The 20,876-nt window shown below is 44.0% G+C and overlaps 1 protein-coding gene across 6 annotated transcripts in view; it reads left to right on the top strand.

The window, feature by feature from the left end:
- RAPGEF1 (Rap guanine nucleotide exchange factor 1) overlaps positions 1 to 20,876 on the top strand; it is an 84,913-nt gene that overhangs the window by 28,849 nt on the left and 35,188 nt on the right. For all 6 annotated transcript variants that reach the window (XM_077189039.1, XM_077189038.1, XM_077189037.1 and 3 more), the window contains exons 2-9: positions 2,710 to 2,849; positions 7,117 to 7,295; positions 10,102 to 10,258; positions 14,582 to 14,670; positions 15,056 to 15,208; positions 16,562 to 16,685; positions 17,903 to 18,086; positions 18,633 to 19,148. In XM_077189039.1, the coding sequence (XP_077045154.1) occupies positions 2,710 to 2,849; positions 7,117 to 7,295; positions 10,102 to 10,258; positions 14,582 to 14,670; positions 15,056 to 15,208; positions 16,562 to 16,685; positions 17,903 to 18,086; positions 18,633 to 19,148 (1,542 nt within the window). The remainder of the gene's footprint in view (positions 1 to 2,709; positions 2,850 to 7,116; positions 7,296 to 10,101; positions 10,259 to 14,581; positions 14,671 to 15,055; positions 15,209 to 16,561; positions 16,686 to 17,902; positions 18,087 to 18,632; positions 19,149 to 20,876) is intronic.

The following is a 20,876-nucleotide window of genomic DNA, read 5'->3' as shown; positions in this document are numbered from 1 at the left end:
GAGAGGCCGAGGGCCTGCAGTGATGGAGATGCTGTACCAGAGTCACTGACTCACCCTCTGCTCTGTTTGGACAGGCTGCTTCACCTCTGTGCCTGCTTCCCATCTGCAGAGTGAGGTTAAGGCCCGACTGTTTAAGGATGAGAAGGATGTGTTTGTAATGTGCTTGGATCAAGAAAAGCGCTATTTTAAGTGCTAAGTGTAATTGAGTGTGAGAGAATATTGGTTTGTGACTCATTTGTTTAACTGCAAATGCATCAGAAACTTGTGAGCAGATGAGAGCTGGAAAGTGCTTGGTGTAGACAGAAAGCCATGGCAGTAAAAAGCTGCATTAATTTGTGATCTTCAAAGCAGGACTTAGCAGGGCTGTTCAAACAATAATGTTTATTATTTTTGCAAATGTCAGCTGGTTTACTTCAGTACTATTTTAAGCAGTTCCTATTCTGCTCCAGCCACTTGCTTCTGTCCTTGCTCTGTGTGTCTGTCTCCCCTCAGAGTGTGGCACACAAATTATTTGGTGTTTGGTGTGACCAAAGGATAGAAAGAGCAAAGGAGCAGTGGTTGGCTGGTGGTGGTGGTGAAGAGGATGTGCTGTCAGCAGAAAAGGAACTTTTCTCTGGTGGCATCTCCTTTTGGAGGTTCCTGACCACCCAGACATGGTGATTCAGCCATTCACATGCTTGCCCCATGAAAGTGGGTAGAGATGTCTGGTGGCAAGGAGAAAAGATTTCTTTTGAAATCTTTCTCCCTTCCAAATGTCCCTACAACTCAAAATTATCACCATAGATGACCGAGAGTTTTGTAGGCATTGAGTGTAGTCTTATTGAGACCAGCAGTTTGGATCTCACTGCAGCCTGTGGAGGAGCCAGACACAATTTGTTGCTGTCACCATTACTTTCCTGTAGGTTAATTATTGTAATTGTTTGCCAGTTCTCAAAAAATTAATTCAGAGCCATGACTTTTCATGGCAAGCGTGCGTATGCGTGCAAATATGGAAATTCTCATATGGTGTATGGAATAAATACAAATGATTTTCTGGGGAGAAGCTCAAGAGTGTTATCACAGCAGCCAGGAACTCTCTTCAGTGGTGACCTTCAGCACCCTGTGGAGACAGAGAGGTTTTAAAGGTTTGGAGATCCTCTTGTGGATGTAAAGCACTGACGTAAATTGCTGCTAAGTTGGGGTGCCAGCTGCTGTAAGTGATTCTTCAGAGGCCAACTGATATGCCTGGATTTATCTGCAGTGGCCAAGGTTTTTAGTGCCTGCCTCCTCAGAGCACTAAACAGGACTTTAGGATACAAAGAAAACCTTGGGAGAACATTTTCTCCTGTAAGTGGAGAACAGCTCTGCAGCCAGACTAGATTAGGATGGGTGCTCACACAGCTCCCATTTGTAGGATGCCTGCAAAATCCTGGTCTGGAGGACATCCCTAACCAGAGTGCTGTGAGTGTGCTCACAGGGGGTTAGAACATGAAACCAGGTTTAAAGGGAGCCAGGCTCCTTTCCTTGGGCTGTGGTTAGATGGTTTCTGACTACCAGGAAGAGCACTTGCTCTGTGGTATTTAGCTGCTGGTTGCTAGATTTGACTCAGCAGCCTTTGCTGTTTGCAGTCTGCATGCTAACGAGGTGCTGCAGTGCTGCATGCATGGGGCTGTCCTCTGGACTCCTTGCAGCCAGTGCAGTTAATGCTCAAAATAATCTAAAAGAAAAATCAAACATACAGCAAAAGTGTGTACTTTTCTTCATAATATAGTTAGAGACCACTTGGGTAACTGCTGCTGAATTTTTTGGGTCACTGGAGAGCAACTCAGACCTTCGTTTATTAAAGTGCTCTTTGCTCAAAATACTTTCTAAATTGCACTCTACAAGGCAGATTCGTTTTTAGTTTTTAGCTTAGTTTTATTTAGCTTCATAGTTAAACAGATAAAAATGTATTTCAGCGGTAAGTCTGCATATGGCATGATTGCAAACCTTTGAGGCTTCTTTTAGGTATTCAAAAAACAATGAAAATACAATTTCTAAAAGGGCTGAGCACTTCTGCAGTTCAGTTCCTTGAAGGATGCCCCAGCATTAGGTATCAAAGGGGTTCCTCTGTTTTTTCTGGTACACTGGAAGTGAAATCCATTGCAGATGACAAGGGCTGGCAATTTTGTTCAGATTATCCCCGGGCCCCATTCAGAATTGATGCTGCAGAGTGGGTAGAGATCAGCATCCTGGGCAGGGCATGGCCTGGGGTTGAGTTCTCCATGCCTGAAGCAGCCAGGTCCCAGTGCCTGCACTGACCCACAGCCAAGGGCTCTGCTCTGCCAGGGGCTGTGAGCGGTCACTTCATCCCCTGGCCTCACTGCTCATCTGCCCAAGAGGCATGAGGATTGCCTCCTTTGTAAAGTACTCCAGGACCTTCTGGAGATAAGTGCTTTGAAGAGAGGTGTTTTCCCTCTTCCCTCCAAGGCACAGAGCAGTGGCAGTCCCACTGTCCCTGCCTCCAAGGGAAAGCAGGAAATGATGGTGATATTGTGGTTGAGGAAAGCAGCAAATTATGGTGGTGTTGTGGTTTGAAACATAATATAGAGCAGCAGTTTGTTAATTTTCTTTATTGTGTTCCACTCAATAAATTTACATGGTGCAAGTGTCTTCCAGATAATGCTGTAACACATCCCTGGTTTCATCATATTTGCCCTAATCCAGAAATGCTTTTCTGTGTCTTTCTAGATTCTGAGCGTTCCCATCTCTCCTCGTTCACCATGAAGTTGAAGGGCAAGTTTCATTCACCAAAAATAAAGAGAACACCCTCAAAGAAAGGAAAGCAAGCTGACCTGACAGTGAAAACACCAGAGAAGTCAGTGAACAAAGTAAGCAAAGGCCATGTTCTGTTATCCTGATGGGTTCTTGCTTTCTGGTACTCATTTTATCATAATCTGGTGTGTGAATTTGTCCTCTGCATAACTCTGCAGCTCAGGGATCCTCAGGGTCATTTTATGGTTACCTGTAAACAGCAGTGTGTATTATTAAATCAAGACATGTGCTTCCCTTTGCAGAACATGATGAGACCTCCTTCCACAAGCATTTAAATATCTCATTATGGAACGTGGTGTATGGGCTGACACATCCTCCCCACGTACACACCCTGTGGTTTGTGCTTCCAAAGAGCTGCCTGGGTTTGGGGTGGGATTCTCTGAAAAACCCCAGGCCCAGGCACATCCTTGAAGCTGCTCCAAAGATGTGCTCAGTCTCTGGTGACACCAGCAGGGAGAGTCCCACAGAAGTGTTGGAGCAGCTGCTGATCCAGCACAGTGTTCCTCAGACCAAATGTACCCCAGGTCCTCTAAGGAATGAGGTCACAAAGTGATCTGTGTTATCTCCTCTCCTGTTGTGACCTGATTATGCAGCTGGAGACTTTCTCTCTGCAGTCAGTTTTCAAGCACAAATCAAAGCCAGAAGTTAAGAACAGTTGAGGTTGTTTAGGATAATTAAACATCATTCTCAGCTGTTAAAAGTCTCATCCAGTGTTCAGTGCCAGACATGCAGAATTTTTCAGATTATCTCTGCTGGGAGTTGTTGTAGAGTTACTGAGAGCAGTTTTGTTAGGTTGTGTGACTTGCTTAACACCCAGAGAAGTCTCTGCAGCCTTCCTCACCCTATTCTGCCCCATCAGATGAAAGATGATGAGGGATTTTTCCCCAGAAGCCTGTGGAAATGCTTTCTGGGGAGCCATACACCTTGCATTGCTGAGTGCTATTTAAAAATAAAACTAAAAAACCCCAAAACAACTCTGAGAGTGCTCCTTGAAGGCTTTTAATTCCAATGATGTTTCAGGATGGTATCTTGAGCTAATTTAGAGGCCTTCCTTTAGATTGATGTGTGACCACATTAAATACATTAGAAAATGAAGAGCCCTTTTCAAAATGTGGTCTATAGCAAATGCATGTTAATAATAGATGAAGTGTTTGCTTTTCTGTTTTTCCCCTAAAAACAATGCAAGAGGATTTACTAAAAAGCCATGCTGGACATTAAGATAATTTTTTACATACAGATTGGGATTTTTTAGTTGGAAAACAAAACACTTGAAATATTTTGTATTACTGTACACGATTATTTAATCTGCATTCATTTTTATACTGCGAAATATTGTTGATTTTTGGCTCATTCCTTACCTATTTTAATAGCTACTGCCCAACTAATCAATTAGTTGGATGTAGTCAGCTCATTAGCTTTAGTGGAGGGAGTGGGGAAGAGGATGTGCCTGGATTGTTGCCAGGTTTTCTCACTGGAACATAGACATCAGTTGACAAATGGGAGATCTTCTGTCAGAAGGCTCACTTGATAAACCAAATATCATCCTTTTCTCCCTCTTAAGTACTTAAGATGCTATTTTTGTGCTCTTGAAGTAGATAATCACTGTAGATCAGAAATAGCAATACTAAAAATTAATGTAAAATCACGATGTGTAAGCTGAAGGATCTGCTCAGCTCATGCAAACATCATCATCTCCTGTTCCCTTTTATATCTGGATGGGGGCAGCATTGGGGGTGTTCTTTTCAGAACCTCCTTTTGTCCCCTGAACTTTGTGGTTCTTGTCCTGTTGTAGGAACAGGAGTGTCCTTCAGTGCTATATACAGACTTATGATAGGTTTTACACTGCCAAAATGTAAGGAAAAAAAGGATGATTCCAGCTTTTGTAATTGGGTGTATTCTGTACAGCTCACTGTGACCCTTTCTGGGTCAGCTGTGCCTCATACATGATGCATTTGCAATTTGATTATTAAGGGAAAATTTCAGAAATCATCCAAAAATATCTATATGTGTCAGGCAGGGAGTGGAGAGGAGATGCTTTTTTGCCTGAGTTGTAACTTTTTCCCATTTAATGCCCAAAAGAGAAATGGGTGGCTGCCCCATCCCTGGGGGTGTTCCAGGGCAGGTTGGACAGGCTTGGGGCAGTCTGGTCTGGTGGAAGCTGTGGCAGGGGCTGGAATGAGATGAGATTTAAGGTCCCTTCCAACCCAAACCATTCCGTGGTTCTGTACACTTCTATGTATGATACTTTCAACCTTGGAAGAGGATTCATTACGAAGTGCTCCTGGGAATGTCAACCAAAGGATTAGCAGGGGGAAAAAAACACCCAAAAAAACCAACAAAAAAACTACAAAACAAAACAAAAAAACCCACCAAAAAAATACCACCACAAAAAAACCCAAAAAACCAAACAAAAAAAAACCAAAAAACAAACCAAAAAAAGGGCTGTGTCCCAGGCAGCAGTGCCTGGTGGCTGCATTCACATCCCTTGGTGTGCTCAGCGGAAGGATTTGTGTTTCCAGTTGTCATTCTCAGCCCTGAACTCTGTCAGGCCCATCCCTTCTGTGCACCAGGAGAGTGTTTAAGCTATTAAGTCACAAGCCTTTCTACAGGAAACAGTTGTTGAATGAATCCCATAAACAGCCATGGGAGCAGGAACTGCAGTCTGCATTTTTTCACTTCTGTTTGAGAGCTTTGACTGCTGGACCATGGTTGTACTTACCCAGGGAATTTACAGACCCTCTGATCCCTAAAATGTGTGATCATTTCATATGAAGTGCAAAACCTTGGAAGAGGCTGAGGCTCTCCATAGATTAATGGTTGGACTCAGTGGTCGTGGAGGTCATTTCCAACCTAAATGTTTTTAAGATTCTGTATCCCGGAATAAACTCTGCAGTGGTGAGGGCACATCCCTGCAAAATGGGAAATGTCATTTTTGATCCCAGTGAGCTGCCAGGATGCTCCTCAGCAAGGGAGTTCAGGGCACTGTGGGCTGTAGATCAGAACTTGAGGTTCCTGGCAGGAAGAGTTGTCCAAAGGGGAAGCAGCAGCAGATTTTGGGCACTGCCCAGACGAGATGGAAAATGACAGGGTGGTTTGCAGTTCTTGGAGTGGGACTTAGACTTCTGAAGTTGGAGCTAGATGGAACTTGGGATTCTAACCCTTTTATGCAACTGGCCCCAAATTACTAACCAGTGCTGCCTATAAATTGTTCTTCCTAAAACCTTTTGGGCTGCTGGCCTGACTTTGCAGGAAAGCAGCAGTTTAACAGCTGACAAGAATATGGGGAGCACACAGTGCCCATAGGTCATTAACTCCTGAAGCTGAATTTACTGAGGAGATAATGGATGAAATCTGACTCTGCTAAGCTCTCTGCTCCTTTGCTAGCAGTGTTCAGTAGTTAATTTAAATCTCACTTAGAAATTACTTGTGGCATTAAAAGTCCTCCAGGCATACTGTTGTAAACTTTTAAAAACTATCCCTGTCCAGAATGCCATTGAGGTATCATGTATCACTTCTGAATTTCCTCCTCTTGTGTTTGTGGTGGCACAGAAATTAGTGACCACAACTCAGCTTTATTCCAATGATTTTTTCACTTCTGTAACATTCATTCACCAATGCCAAAACTTAGCTTTTACAGTTGGTCCTCATGGAAATTGTGTGAGTTCTCTTCTTCCAGCAGCATCACAAAATGATTTAGGTTGGAGGCTCATCAGAGTGGAGTTTATTTGGGTGTTTTCATGTATTTTACAAGGACATGTAATTGGACAAGGGGTGTTGCCTTTCAATTGACAGAGGGCAGGTTTAGTTTAGATATTAAAAGAAATTCTTCCCTGTGAGGGTGGTGAGGCACAGAGTGCCCAGAGCAACTTTGGCTGTCCCATCCCTGGAAGTGTCCCAGGCCAGGTTGGATGGGGCTTGGACAGCCTGGGATAGTGAAAGGTGTTCCTGCCCATGGCAGGGGGTGGAGATGGGCTTTAGGGTCCCTTCCAACCCAAACCATTCTGTCCCAGTTTAGGGTGTGGGTTTCAAAGCAATGTCCTTGATGTCATCAGTGGTGCTAATCTTAGCCTAAAGCTGATCAAGATCAGCCTTCAGTTTGGAATGCAGGTAATTCTGAAGGTTAAAGTGGGGGTGTAATCTTGCACTGACTATTCCTTTGAAAGAGTAGTAATTCAATTTAAAAGTGTTTGTGGTAAAAGGAGGTTTTTCCACTCCTCCTCAAACACACCTCAGTGTCACCAAACTTTGGGTTTGTTAAAGGAACCCTGCCCTTAAAAATACTGAAATTTTAACAAACCTCTCCTTTTCTTCCCTCCTCTTCAGAATGTATCATGGCTAGAGGAAAAGGAGAAGGAGGTGGTCAGTGCACTGCGCTACTTTAAGACTATTGTGGACAAAATGGCAATTGATAACAAAGTGTTGGAGATGCTGCCAGGCTCAGCCAGTAAAGTGCTGGAAGCCATCCTGCCCTTGGTGCAAACTGACCCACGAATCCAGCAAAGGTGAGTTTATTCCTGGGGTTTTGGGGCCGTGACACACCAACAGGTTCCTGCTTCATCTGAGGAGCCTCATGGCAGGAGAAGCTGGTGAAGTGACTCCTGTTTTTACTAATTATTTTCAGACTTATTTATTTATTTATTTATTTATTTATTTATTTATTTATTTATTATTGTTGTTGTTGTTGTTGTTGTTGTTGTTGTTGTTGTTGTTATTTTAATTATTTGCAGATTAATTTATTAATTAATTTTCATTTAAAAGCAGATTCCCTGCTGTGAAGAAGCTCATGCCATGGAAAGATAAAGCAAATCAGGCTGCTTTCAGAGTGGAGGAAGGGATGGTTCTTAGCATAAACTTGGAAATTCGTTGTTTTCCAGAGGGAGATTCTCTTCAGATGCTATTCCTGTTTCTGCAGTCTATGGTGGTATCCTAAAAGCTAACAAATCCAATAGCTTCACCTGAAAAAAGAGTTTATCTTCAAAGTAATCCTTTTTTGTGCTCAGTTTATCCACCCTGATATTACAGAAGTCTGAGCCTGCACTCTTAACTGCTTTTTCTGGATTTTGCTGGATCAGATACAGAAGTAAATAGATGTACTTCAGCAGATTAACCAGTCCAAGTTCATTCCTGCCTCACTCAACAGATTATTGTTTTATGTTTTAACAGATTATGTGTATTACGTTTTTACCAGTTAGGCAGTGGGTTTGAAGCCAGGAAAGAAGTAGAAATTTGCCAAAGCCAAGCTCAGCATGGTTTATAAGAATTTGTGGTGTTGCCAAGCCACAGAGATATTGTTGGTGTTCATCCCGTGGATGCTGGAGCAATTGATTTACAGAAAACAAACAAGCATTGTTGAATAATACTGAAAGAGCAAAGTTAACACAGAGAAAAGCACAGAACTAAGCAGAGAAATGCAGGTGTTTGGTTCCTGAAATCCTGCCAGTTTTTGTGCTGTTCTTGTTTGTTTTCCCATTAAATAGCTCCAATTTTTTTTTTTCTTTCAAGATGCTTATTTCAGTGCTGGCACAGGGAAGGTTTATAATGTAGTTGGGGTAGCACTGGGTGCCAAATACTTTGCAAACAGAGATGCTCAGTTGTGTTTGGCCCCAGTGCTGAGGCCAGGGCTGCTTCTGGCAAAAGGAAGGAGGAAATGGGTGAGTGTCACACCTGTGGCTGGGACAGGTAAGATCCAGTTGAGGTTGGATCTGTTGAACCACAGTAAGCAAATCTGTTAAAATGGGAATGTCCTCTACACAGTGATAAGTTTCTCTTTCTGGAAACACTGTGCATTAAAGCACAGATCCCATGTCCATGCCCTGCCTTGCTCAGCCTCCCAAAAAACCCAAAAGGGGATCTGGTTTTCTCAAAAAGCCATGTCCTTCTCTCCCTACCTGTGGCAGGACACAAAGGGGTGACTCTGATGGGAAGAAAAGTGAGCAAGACTTGTGTCAGTGACAAAGAAAGCCCTACAATTATTGCTGGACTTCTTTTTGCTTTAGGGGAAGCATTTGCATCAAGGAAAAAAGTAATTAAATCTTGCACAAAATGGGCTTTCAATTACTGCCTCCTTAGAAGGAAGCAGACTGAAGATTAATGGCAAAGAAATCAAAGCCTTAGAAAGAGATGGGGGAGGGCCCTGTTTAGGAAATATCTCCTACCAAGCTAATTTCATTTGAAATGAGAACAAATGGCAAGCAACAAACCTTAAAAAAAAAACCCAAACAACAACCAAACAATCAAATTCTTGCCATTGTTTGTATTCCCTGGTTGAAACTTGACAGTAGTTCTTCCCCCAGCCCTGCAAACCTCATTCACCTAAATAAACTCATTGGTGCTCGTGGGCTTGATTCTTTCCTCACAGATAATGAAGTTACTGGAGTTAAGCCAATGCAGAATGGATACCAGAGAGAAATGGGAAGATTTGGAACAACTTGTATCAGTAATGATTGCAAGATTACACCTTCTCTTATCTGTTTATGGTTTTGATGCAGTTTGAAATTGATTTAACGTGAGGAAGAATTGCTGAAGCGTTGCCATCAGCAGTGCTGTTAACACACCTTGTTTAGTAATGAAGTCAGTGTTTTCAGAATGGCCAGGAAAATGCCTGGGAGCACTGTTGTTACAGTTAACTTTTATTTAAAGTTGTCATCCTTCCAAAACTCTTTTTTATTTTCTTCCCCTTCAGAACAATAGCTTCAATTCTGTTTCCCATTAAAAACAAAACAAAGCAACACCCTTCCTCTTTCAAACCTGAAATTCATTCAGTTCAGTTTCTCTAAAGAAGTAATTTTAATTACATGTTTTCAGGCATTATAAACAGTGAGGCAGTGATTTGTAAAGGAATGAATAGAGTCAGCTCTCAGTGGTCCAAGGTGGTTTTTGGGGAGAGCTAATAAGGAAGAAGGATAATACTGAAATAACATAGCTTAAACTTAAATGTAGGGCTTGAATACTTATCTTTAACATTAAGGCATAGGATGGAGCTGTAAATTAAGATGGAAAGAAATTTTTTTTGCATTGCTGTGTTAACCTGCATCCTAGATAGTTCCTTCTGATACTTGGGAATGAACTGTTGGTGGTTTGTACCTTCACGCTGTCTTCATTTGGTGCTAGAGAACAGGAGAGCAGCTGCACTGGAGGAGCAGCCTGAGCTTTGTCACCCGCTCAACACAAACTCTGAGTGTCAGAGAGCAAAGCACTGAAATGCACGGTGTGAAACTCACTCTCCTAACATTTGATAACATCTCCAAAATTTCTTTTTGTTCTTTTTTTTTTTTTTTTCCCTCAACTGCTCCCTCTCCTGCTGTGCAGTTCTGCCATCTCATCCTGCTACAGCCGAGTGTACCAGAGCCTGGCCAACCTCATCCGCTGGTCTGATCAGGTGATGCTGGAGGGGGTGAATTCAGAGGACAAGGAGATGGTCACAACAGTGAAGGATGTCATAAAAGCTGTTCTGGATGGAGTCAAGGTACATGGGACATTGTAAATTTTATAATAAAGAGCATATAATAATGTACTTTAGAAGAGATCTGTGTAAACTAGACCTCTTCCAGTTTAAACTAGACTTCTTCTAGTTAATCTCTTCTAGGTTTTTAAGTGCAGGCAAAATATGAAGGTCCTATTTCTGCCTTCAGTAAACTACCCCTTAAATCAACTGTTCCATAAGTTAAATGTTCCTCTTTGGAGTGCTGGCTAAAGACTAGCACAGTTTGGCTCTGAATGTGAACTTCTGGCATGCTCATCCTGGCATTTGGATGAATTGGAAGAAGCAATGGATCTTTCTTCAGTATTGCATTAAATTTTCACCAAGTCATTCCCAGTCTCCCCTGCAGATTACAAGACGTGGTTTGCACATTTTCTGTCTCAGCAAAATAAAATGAAAATGCTCCCTTGTCAGTGCCCACAGAGAATGAAAGACTCCAACTCCATCTTTTAAGAGAAATTTCAAGGGATTTGTCAGTGATACATCACCATTCTAAGCAGCTGGTGTGTGGAACCAGGTGATGAGCTAAACTCAGTTTTCTGGAGATGAGTTTTACATTGCTAATGGAAACGTTTAACAGAAACCTTTGTATCCGTTGTCAGACCTGTGTGTAGCATTCCCTCCCCGTTCCACCCTGGAAAAGCTGTGGGCTTTCCTCCTGCCTGGGAAGGTTCTTGTACCCATGATTTCTGTGTCCCTGGGCTGATCACTCACCTCTCCTAGCACTGTTGATAAAGTTTGGTTGATCTGGGCTTAGGGCACCAGTGGATAGACTGTCTTATCTCCTGGGAAACTGTAGAGAAGTTAAATCTTTAAAGGGGAATGTTTAAATCAACTACCCAAGAAAAATTGGGATAGAGTTTTAAGAGCTGCAGCAGGTGCTTCACCTGGAGTTATGTATCAGGAACTGGTACCTTTCACTGTACTCAGACTCAGTTTTATTAAATGGAGCCAAATGTAAAAATGAAGTGAATCTCCCAGGCTTTGACTGTCACATTTTCAGGCCTCTTGGTTTGGTGTCTGCATCATCTGGATATCTCTTTAATGTCACTCAAAGACAGATACTAAAATCTGCTATTACTTTATGAGCCTTTTAAATAAATATCTTTGAAACAAATAATTTCTAGCACCTAAAGAAGATGGATTTTCTGGGATTATTTTGCACAATATGCTCTTTAACTTTAAGCTACACATTTTAAAAGTAAAGCTGGTCTTAAATTTGCACAGCAGGAGAGAGGAAAAGAGTTTAAATCTAAAATCTCAGCTGCTGTTAGTCTGGAATTCAGCAGCAGTTTGGAGGATGTGAAGATCTGTGCTGTAATTCCCCAGCAAATGGTGAGTTACCACTGACTGAATGTGCACAATCCCAGGTTAGAGATGTGTTATCCCCAGATCTGCATCAGAGCTGTGTGGTCTCATGGCAGGAGGCTTGGACACACAACCTGGGAGTTGTTCTTTGACTTCAAGCAGTATTTAAACCCTTGGTACCTGTTGCCTTTCAGCCAGAGCTGTGTCCTCTGCACACTGGGAGAGGCTCTGGGACTGGGGAAGGTCTTGGTTCTGTTCATGAGGCAGCCCAGACTGGGAGCAGCATGGACGTGTCCTTGCAGTGCTGAGCCTGGGCTCTGCAGCCCTGCTCAGCACCATGGCTAAATCAGTCTCTGCTTTGTTCTTAGACTGAGTTATTTTGGCCTTCCAGTTGCAGCTGGCTCATGTCTGGTCAGCCTTAGAGCAGATGTGTGGCTGTCTGGGGAGATGGGAGAGTATTTGCCCATCAAGAGGTCAGCATTTGGAAGCAGCAGGCTTTCACCTCCTGCACAGCAAGGAACAAAGTTTATTTTAGAAAGGCCTAGCCACATTTGATGGAAGCAGAACTGAGAAGATGGACACTTCTCTCCACAGCAGAGCCTGTTTTGTTTTTCTGGCAGATCACACAAGATCCACTTCCACATTTCAATGCTTACTTCTTTATTTTCAGAATTAAACATAAAGGAGACTCTTGTTCACCTCTGTTACTTGATATTTTGATCTCATGTTTTAGGGCTTTGCTAGGCAGGGAAAAAAAATCCTTGGTTTGATTACATAACTTCTCAAAACTCCATCTCATTGTGGAATTTTCAGCTTGCTGAAGTAGCATAGTTTGTAGAGAGGCTTTAATTATCTCTAATTACTGCTGCAGGAATCTCTTTCCTTGCTGATAAGGAATAGCATAATGTGCATCTGGCTCAGTTGTGTGCACATTACCTCTGTGTGTACGCTAAAGATTTTGGCTTGATTTCCAGATGCTAGTTCTCATTTGGGGATAGCAGAGAGGAGAAACATTCAGGTCTGGTGATATTTGTCCAAGTTGGAAGGGAAAGTGATCCTCTCAGGTAATTGCAGTCAGGCCTTGGTGCCTCCACTGGAAGGTGGTTTAGGTTTCCCCCCTGCCAGTCCCAATGGTTTGAATAATTCTGAAGATACTTTTGAGCCAAATTGGATTGGTTTTCTCCCATTTTAACCTACATTTCCATGTGGTAGACAACTTTGTGTCCATTATGATTGGCAAAATAGGAAAACTGAGCACTTCAGCCCTGAGTGGGGCTCCTGAGTGCTGCTGCAGCACAGCCACCACCACAGTCTGCAGTGTTGGCCTGGCTTTGGTTTCAGGTGAAGGAAAAGGAGACATTACACTTTCCCTTCCATAGCCTTCTCAGGGGGATGTTTAAGGAGTGTTTTGGCTTTTGGTTTGAATGCCCATACATTTTATTTCCCTTATTGTGCTCCTGGATGTTTGCAGTCCTCGCTGGCCACTACCCCAGAGGCCCACAGGGTCCAACCCTGAGTCTGTTAAAGTGCATGAGGATCTCCAAAAACATTTTCAGCAGTGGAATTTTGTCCAGAGGGCAGAAAGGTGGCAATCCATTGAGTCATCACTCAGCTCCATGATGCCAAATGCAGCCAAAAGAGTCAAGTGATGTTTCTCATCAGGACACTTCTCAGAACACACTGTTCCCACCAGGGCTCTCTGTCCCACATCTTCATAGTTTTAGTCCCCATGGACATCTGTTTGTGCTCCCTCTTCCTCCCCCCTGTGTGGGATGTTCTGGAGAGCTGAGTTTTTGGGTAACACAGTGTACTGTGTTGGAGCACCAGCTCACACCAGGAGTGTAAGTAGAGCATGGAGACCAAAGTCAGATGTGGTGGACTTGGATGGTGTTTGCTCCTTACTCTTCTTGTTGTGTGTGTGTTAACCCATGGGATTTCAGCTTTCAGTAGAGCCTGATGCTGATGTAAAAGGGCCAGAACTGGAGTATTTTCCTTCCTCAGAGGGATGATGGCAATGCCAGTTGTTTCCAAGCTCCACAGACAAGGACACAAAGATGATACTGGAATGATGACACTGTACTTCAAGCTGCTTTAAAATAAATACAATTAAAATTGATCCCTTTCAGTTTCCTTTGTGTAATATGCTGGGGAGCCAATAGAGGCAGGAAGCAGTGCCAGTTTTCCAGGCTGCCTGTAAGAGTGGCATGTGTTTGTATCAGTGAGCAGGAGATCTATTTGTCAGCCTCAGACATCCATGAAATGTTCTCTCTGTCTTTCTGGCGTGAATGATTGTTGCTTTGACTGCTGGCAGACTTAGAGTCCAGGATTATCATGCCCTTATCTCTTTATCCAGAGCCTTATCTGCCTATAACAGATACACTGCAGTAGCTTCTTGAATGATTAGGTCTTCTATTGCTAATGTGTTAAAAGGTGGCTTCAGGGCAAGCAGGCCTTTTAATGAAGGTGTTCTCTGTTTCATTTTTGGTGGGGCATTTTACAGAAAACTTGCTTTTTGAAACAAATACATTCTTATTTATAAAATATAAAGCAATTTTTTAATGTTGGTTTTGGCTAGATGAAGTACTCCACTGGGTAAGACTGTTTGGTACTTAGATGTGTATGTAAAGCCAATTTACCATTATCTAGGGTGTTGTGTGGACTCGAACAGTGAGACAGAGGAAAGAGGAAACATAGCAAAAAGACACACATGTGGGTTTGTGCAGAATCCCCATACAGTCAGGGTAATGAACTTCACTCAAATACTGCCAAAACTTCCTCTGGGTGCAGGCTGCTCCTTAGCAGCTGTTCTGCATCATTTGTGTGGCTCTGTACCAGACTTACACCCAGCTCAGCTCTCTCTGTGTCCACACCATCATTAAACCATAACCAAGAGTTCACTGCAGTAGCTTCCCTCTGTGTTCTGGGATGTTTAAGTGTAGCATTCAGCAATGAATGATTATTCATTCTGATTATTCTCTTTTTCTTCTCTCCCTCCATCAGGAGCTGGTCAGACTCACGATTGAAAAGCAGGAGCATCCCTCTCCCACAAGCCCAGTTAAACCCAGTTTACCAGCATGTAAATCTGACAGGTGGGTCACTGATTTCTTCTGTGGGCAGCACTGATGTAGAAGGGATCATTTCTGACTGCTGACAGTTGAGTTAAATCATTCAGCTGTTCTGCACAGAGGGTGGTGTAATGTTCTTTATGTAGCCCCCCCATCCATTTCAGTAAGATCACTAAAAGAGAATATGCTGTGATAGGACAGACACCAAAATCTGGCAAGGTGAAACAACCTTTGTGTCACATGCACTCTGAGCTCTGATTATACATGGAATTCCACCTGCAGATGCAAATTCTGCCTTCCGCTCTGGGTGTCTGTCTGAATAGCACATGATTTAAAATAGGTTTGAATCTGTCAGGGCTGTGTTCCAGCTGTGGTTTATGATCTACAATCTGTGTTTTGCATGTTGCAGCCCATCAGAACTTCCCCTTACAGACCGAGAAATGGAGATCCTCAACAAAACAACAAACATGACTCAATCCAACGAGCTGCTGACTGACTCCATGGATGAAGAAGTTGCCCCTCCTAAACCCCCTCTGCCCAGCATTCGTGTGGCAGAGAACAGGTAACACTGCCCAGCCAGCTGACCAAAGAGCACCAGTGCCTCTTAGCAGCCTGTTGGTTTTTAAACAATCTTGCAAAATGTGCACAAGAGAGGAGGGTTAGTGTTGCTTTTGAATTTCCGGTCCTCCAGAGCAATTTTTCCTTGTTCCTACACTCTGCTTTGTGTTCTCTCTTATTATTTCTTTGTGTCTTTTCCTTCTTTTTTTTGTGAGGATAATTCCATGCCCTGATACCCACACATGAGAGGCATCACATAAATCCATATAACCTCATAAAACAGTGTGATTTCCACACTGTGCAAGTGTCTTGGGCTGCTGTATCCCATGGGAAATGTTCCTTTAAGCTCAGGGGGCAGTTACCAATCTGTCCTGCACAGCCAGGTTGTTCAGCTTTGCCTATCAGCTTAAGAGTGAAAGCCAAGAGTGTGTGAAAAAACCCTTGTGCTTCGTTGTTCCTACCCTGTTCTGAGAGTAACCACATAAGAGTTTCTATGTTCTATTTTGAGGAGGAAGAGAAAACCCCCAATTTGCAGGTTTGTGTGTGTGTGTGTTGTTTTTCTTCTCTAGTACTGGTGCTGATGGCTGGTGTGAAAAATACGTGTTGTGGTAATTTGCACACGTGGCTGTGGCTGACAAAAAGAATCACATTTCTGTGTATTTTATGAATTCTCAAAGGTTATATAAAAATTTCGTGGTATGTTCCAAGAACAGACTACGTGTGCTCTTGGGAACTTCTCAGGCTTGATGACTACCAGAATTATGTGTCATTAGAAGCAAAAGCTAAAAGTCAAAGGGTTAAACTCTCACAAATTACTGTAAATGTGTGGGTCTGACACAGATTCATGCCAAAACAGGGGGCCCTCACAGTGCACAGTGAAAGCAACTCTGACCCTTTTGTTCCCTGAAGTTTACCAAGAAAGCAAAGACCAAAAAAGAGAATCTTCCTGTCCTGTAAATCTGTGAAACTTTGAGCATTTTTCAGATCTGGAAGGTTTGAGGAGGGGGAGGGACTTCTGTGAATGGAAACAATATTTGGGTCAACCAAAACATTTAATTTGGATTTTCACTGCTTTTATTAAGAAATAATTACCATGCTAATTAGCTCCATTAAAAATACTATTTACAGCGGCATTTGTTTCTGTTTGAGAAATACCAACCTTAAAAAATAAATGACTTAACAGGAGAATTACCTTTCCTGTGAGAATATTCTTAAATCGATATTTTTAGTGGATACATTTTGCTGAATAGCTCCTGGCTGACAAAAGCTTTCTGGAAAGTACCTTGTGAAGCCTCTGAAAATCGTGCTTTTTTTCTGGAAGAGTGATGGAAACATCAATTCCTGTTGTGTCTTGCAGCCCTCCACCAGCATTGCCCCCTAAAAAACGTCAGTCGGCGCCTTCCCCAACCAGAGTGGCTGTGGTGGCCCCCATGAGCAGAGCTACCAGTGGGTCCAGTTTACCTGTTGGGATCAACAGACAGGTAATGGCATAACCCCTTTGTGAGAGCCAAGGGAAAAGTGCTGTGAGTGAGCTGGAGGAAAAGCTCAGGGAGATGCTGAGAGCTGCAGGTCCCTGCTCGTCCCAGGCAGCCTGCAGTGGGAGTGGCAGTGGCAGGAACAGCAGTGTCATAAATAATGTTGGCAGCTTAATTTTTAATTTTTTTTTTTACAGTGTTGTTGTGTATAATTAACAAATTGCTACAAACTTTGTTGCCTTGAGGGGTGGCAGAGTGTGAGAATGGGAGTGGCTGAGTGTTCCATGTCCAGTAGATCAGGGGACAGCAGCTGGCTGAGCTCCCTGACATCTCACCAGGGTTTACTCTCAGTGAGATCAGAAGTCTGTTTCCATCCAGTCACAATTTAAAGCATCTTTTAACTCAAGCAGTAGTTTGAGCTACTGCTCTGACCGCTGCTGGTGCTTTGGGGAAATTTGTACATTTTCTGGTAGAAAAATGGGAAAGTTGTGTGTGTGTTAATCACATTCCATTTCTTGTGCTTGTCTGGGGTTTATGAGGTTGTAAATGGCTGGGTTTGCTTTACCCATTCAGGAACTTACTAGCTCAGCAGTGAGGACCTGAATCATATCAAATTGCACAAAAATCAAATCTTGTCCTCATCCCTAAAGCCTCAGCTCTGGCTTAGGGAGCCTCTGCAGTCATTTGGCTGACTCAGATAAAGCTGTGGCCACTCTTTAGTTGTTACTACAGTCACACTAAATGTTCTGATGGAGTGGGAATAGTGAGGGGTTCACTCACAGGTTAATAAGCTCGAGGTGATTTCTGAAATGGGACCATAGCCATAGGCACAGAAAGTTGTATCTCATTGTAGTTTATTTTCTCTTTGTGTGAGGTAACCAAGTATTTGCTAAAGGCCCGGGTGTGTCCTGAGAGATCTTGCAGTGTCATTCCCTTGTGTCAGTGTTGGGACAGTCATCAGACACAGGCAGCTGTGAAGAACTTGGTCATCTCAGCATCTGTCCAGTGTGGGCCACAGCAACCCCTGCTTGAAATCAAGAGCAGCCAGAGCTCCCTGGCATGGGCTGTTGAGTGTATCAGAGGGTTTCTGTGTTCTCCCTGAGCTTAGAGAGAGCCAGCAGCACTGGGAGGTCTTTGCTCCTCAAGCTGCATCTTCCTCACTAGCAAGCTGCCGAGAGTGACGATGATGTGATGTTTTTAATTTTTTAATTTCTGTCCTGAAGGATTTTGACGTTGACTGCTATGCCCAGAGGAGGCTGTCAGGTGGAAGCCACTCCTACGGGGGGGAGTCTCCTCGTCTGTCTCCGTGCAGCAGCATTGGCAAACTGAGCAAGTCTGACGAGCAGCTCTCCTCGCTGGACCGCGACAGCGGGCAGTGCTCCCGCAACACCAGCTGTGAAACCCTGGGTAAGAGGGGCTGCTGGGGCCTGCCCTGCCCTGGGAGCTCAGCTGCAGGAGCTGATGGACCACATGCACTGCACTACAGCTGCTGTCTTGGAGTTGCTGCAGGCAGTTCAGTGCAGAGCTATTTCAGAGAGGAAAAAGCCCAGGGGAATGTGTTTCCCTTGCTGTAGGTGATGGTTCTCAAACTCAATTCAGCTCTCAAGTGGAATGTTTTCTTCATTTCAGCCCTGTCTGCAGAAATTACAGTCCTGCTAGACTAAAGCAGTGTGGTTTCTACATGCTAGGAAAGAAAATATAAATATGGCAAAAATTAAGTCTGCAGATGTCTGCCTATTGAATTTTTGTTATTTGTTTGCTAGTGTAAAGAATTAATTATGAGTTGTATGAAGTCTGGATGTTATAGAAGGTGTAAAGAGATGGTCCCAGCTGCAACGAAGTTCCACTCTGATTAAAATGAACTGATTAATTAACTGATAGAATGGGAGGGACAGAACTGAGAAGGTCTAAACAGTAAAAGAGAAACTAATACATCATCCTCTGTTTACCCAGATCAATCAGATCACTATGATCCAGACTATGAATTCCTGCAGCAGGACCTCTCCAACACTGATCAGATACCTCCTCAGGGGCCCAGTGTCCTCAGCCCCTTGCCAGAGTCCTTGGGCGAGTCTGGCTCCCCTTTCCATGGACACACTTTCCAGCTCCCGCAGGGCACCTCTCCTCCACTGGAGCTCTGCAGCCTCTCAGGAGCAGCACAGCCAACAGAGACTCCCCCAGCTTTACCAGAGAAGAAGAGGAGGAGTGCAGCCTCCCAGACTTCAGAGAGCTCAGGCTGCAGGGTGTCCTATGAGAGGCACCCATCCCAGTATGACAACATCTCTGAGGATGACCTGCAGAGCGCCGTCCTTGTCCCCTCAATGCCCTTCACGCCCTTTGCTGCTGTTCTGCCTTTCCAGCAAGGAAACTCTTCAGCACCAGTGGAATTCATTGCTGATTTGGCTGCTCCAGATTCCAACAGTGACCCAGAAAAGCCGCCACCTCTGCCAGAGAAGAAAAGCAAACACAGTAAGCAAGTTTCTGTTTGGGGTTTATTTTTTACCTTGTAGTTGTTGCGCTTCTGATCATCACTAAGTAGTGGTAATCATGGTGATGCTCTTATTTGAGTCTGAGTGTCAAAAGCAGTTGGTCAATGTCAAAGACATGGAGGGGAAATGTCAGTGCTGTGGTGGGCAGGGGGTGATTCCTGGGGCCAGGATTGATCCAGGCCCAAGGGATCTGGAATCACACAGCATCTTCATTACTGTGGTGAGACCATGTTACTTCTCTGTTCACCTGAATGTGTCTTTCAGGCACTCTGTCTTGCAGATCTTTCTGCTCTATTCTCCTTTTTTAAGTCAGTTTCCTCCCCCCTTCCCCAATTTTGTTTTCCCACTGCAGGGGAGAGTTGGGTCCTCTCCAGGAGCTCAGAGAAAGGACTGATTTTCTGTCCAAAACCCAGCCTTGCCAGAGCAGTTACTTGGCAATAGGAGCACAGGCACCCACATAGCTGTGCAAGACAACACTATTAACTAGACTCCAGCACTGCTGTTTTGCTACAGGATCTCATTTCCTTTGGATGCCTGAGAATTTCCCACATCATTAAAACGAGCAGCCTTGAAAAGCGAAGGCTCCTGTCCCCAGCCAGACTCCTGGCACACCAGGCCTGACCACATCTCAAGCTCAGACCTTCTTCTGATTTCCTTAATGTTCATGGCTGAAAAATGTGAAACCTCTTGCCAAACAGGCAGCCACAGTGCTCTGCCAGGGAAGGCTGTGGCCTGCACAGTGAGGTCCAGCAGATATTGCTGTACTGGTCACTGGCTGGCTTTGCAGCCGTGAGTTGCATGAGGAGGTAATGAATACAAGATCTGGAGGAAGAGCATCACATTGCATGGCTGGCAGCCCAAGAGAAGAGCTGATTTCAAAGAGCTGAGTTGGCCTTCTGGCTCCTTTCTGCAGTTTGTAGACTTCTCACTGAGAATAATTTCTGTCCAGAGAGGTTGTGGACTCCCTGTCCCTGGAGGTGTTCCAGGACAGGCTGGATGGCACTCTGAGCAGCCTGGCCTAGTGGAAGGTGTCCTTGTGCATGGCAGGGGGGTTGAAACTGGATTCTTTAAGGTCCCTTCCAACCCAAAGCAGTCTAAGAGGCTGCAATTCTATGGATAAGGTGGGAGTAAGAGGGGGATGTGGTGTCAGGGTTATTCTCTCTATTCCTATGCAGTGCACTCTGCCAGTCACTTCTTTAAAAATATGCCTTGTCTAAAAGCATTTCCATTATCCCTGAGTGACCAGTCCACATGAGTAACCCTGAGGGATTTTACTGAGAGCACAAGGCTTGACCCACCTGAAAGTGAGGGTCATCCAAGTGTCCCCATATGCAGGAAATCTCTTTTGTTCCTCTCTGGTAATCAAGCAGCTAAAGACACTAAGATCAGCTAAAAAACAGGCTGAGATGGTTGGTTGTGGACAAGAGAGAGGAAGCAAATGGGCACAGGCAAAGGTGTTGCAGCTTGTGCTGTTCAAAATCCTCTCCTGAAGTGTGAGCTGCCAGGGGCTGTGATACAGAGCACATCAGTGCAGGGTCAGATCCTTGTGGATCTGCTGTTTCTAATGAGGGATGGCTGTTACCCCACTCAGGCTGGAAGGGATGCAGGGAAATGCACCTCTGTGCACGTAGGCAGGAGGGGAGATTCCTGGGTGAATCTTGGGTAAGAGGAAATTTGACATTTGCAAGAGAGATCTGAGCTGTTTGCT

This window comes from Agelaius phoeniceus, chromosome 21 (genome assembly GCF_051311805.1).
Source record: "Agelaius phoeniceus isolate bAgePho1 chromosome 21, bAgePho1.hap1, whole genome shotgun sequence".
NCBI classification, from domain to species: Eukaryota; Metazoa; Chordata; class Aves; order Passeriformes; family Icteridae; genus Agelaius; species Agelaius phoeniceus.
Note: the sequence above shows the minus strand (reverse complement) of the source record. Positions and strands in the feature narration are given on the sequence as shown.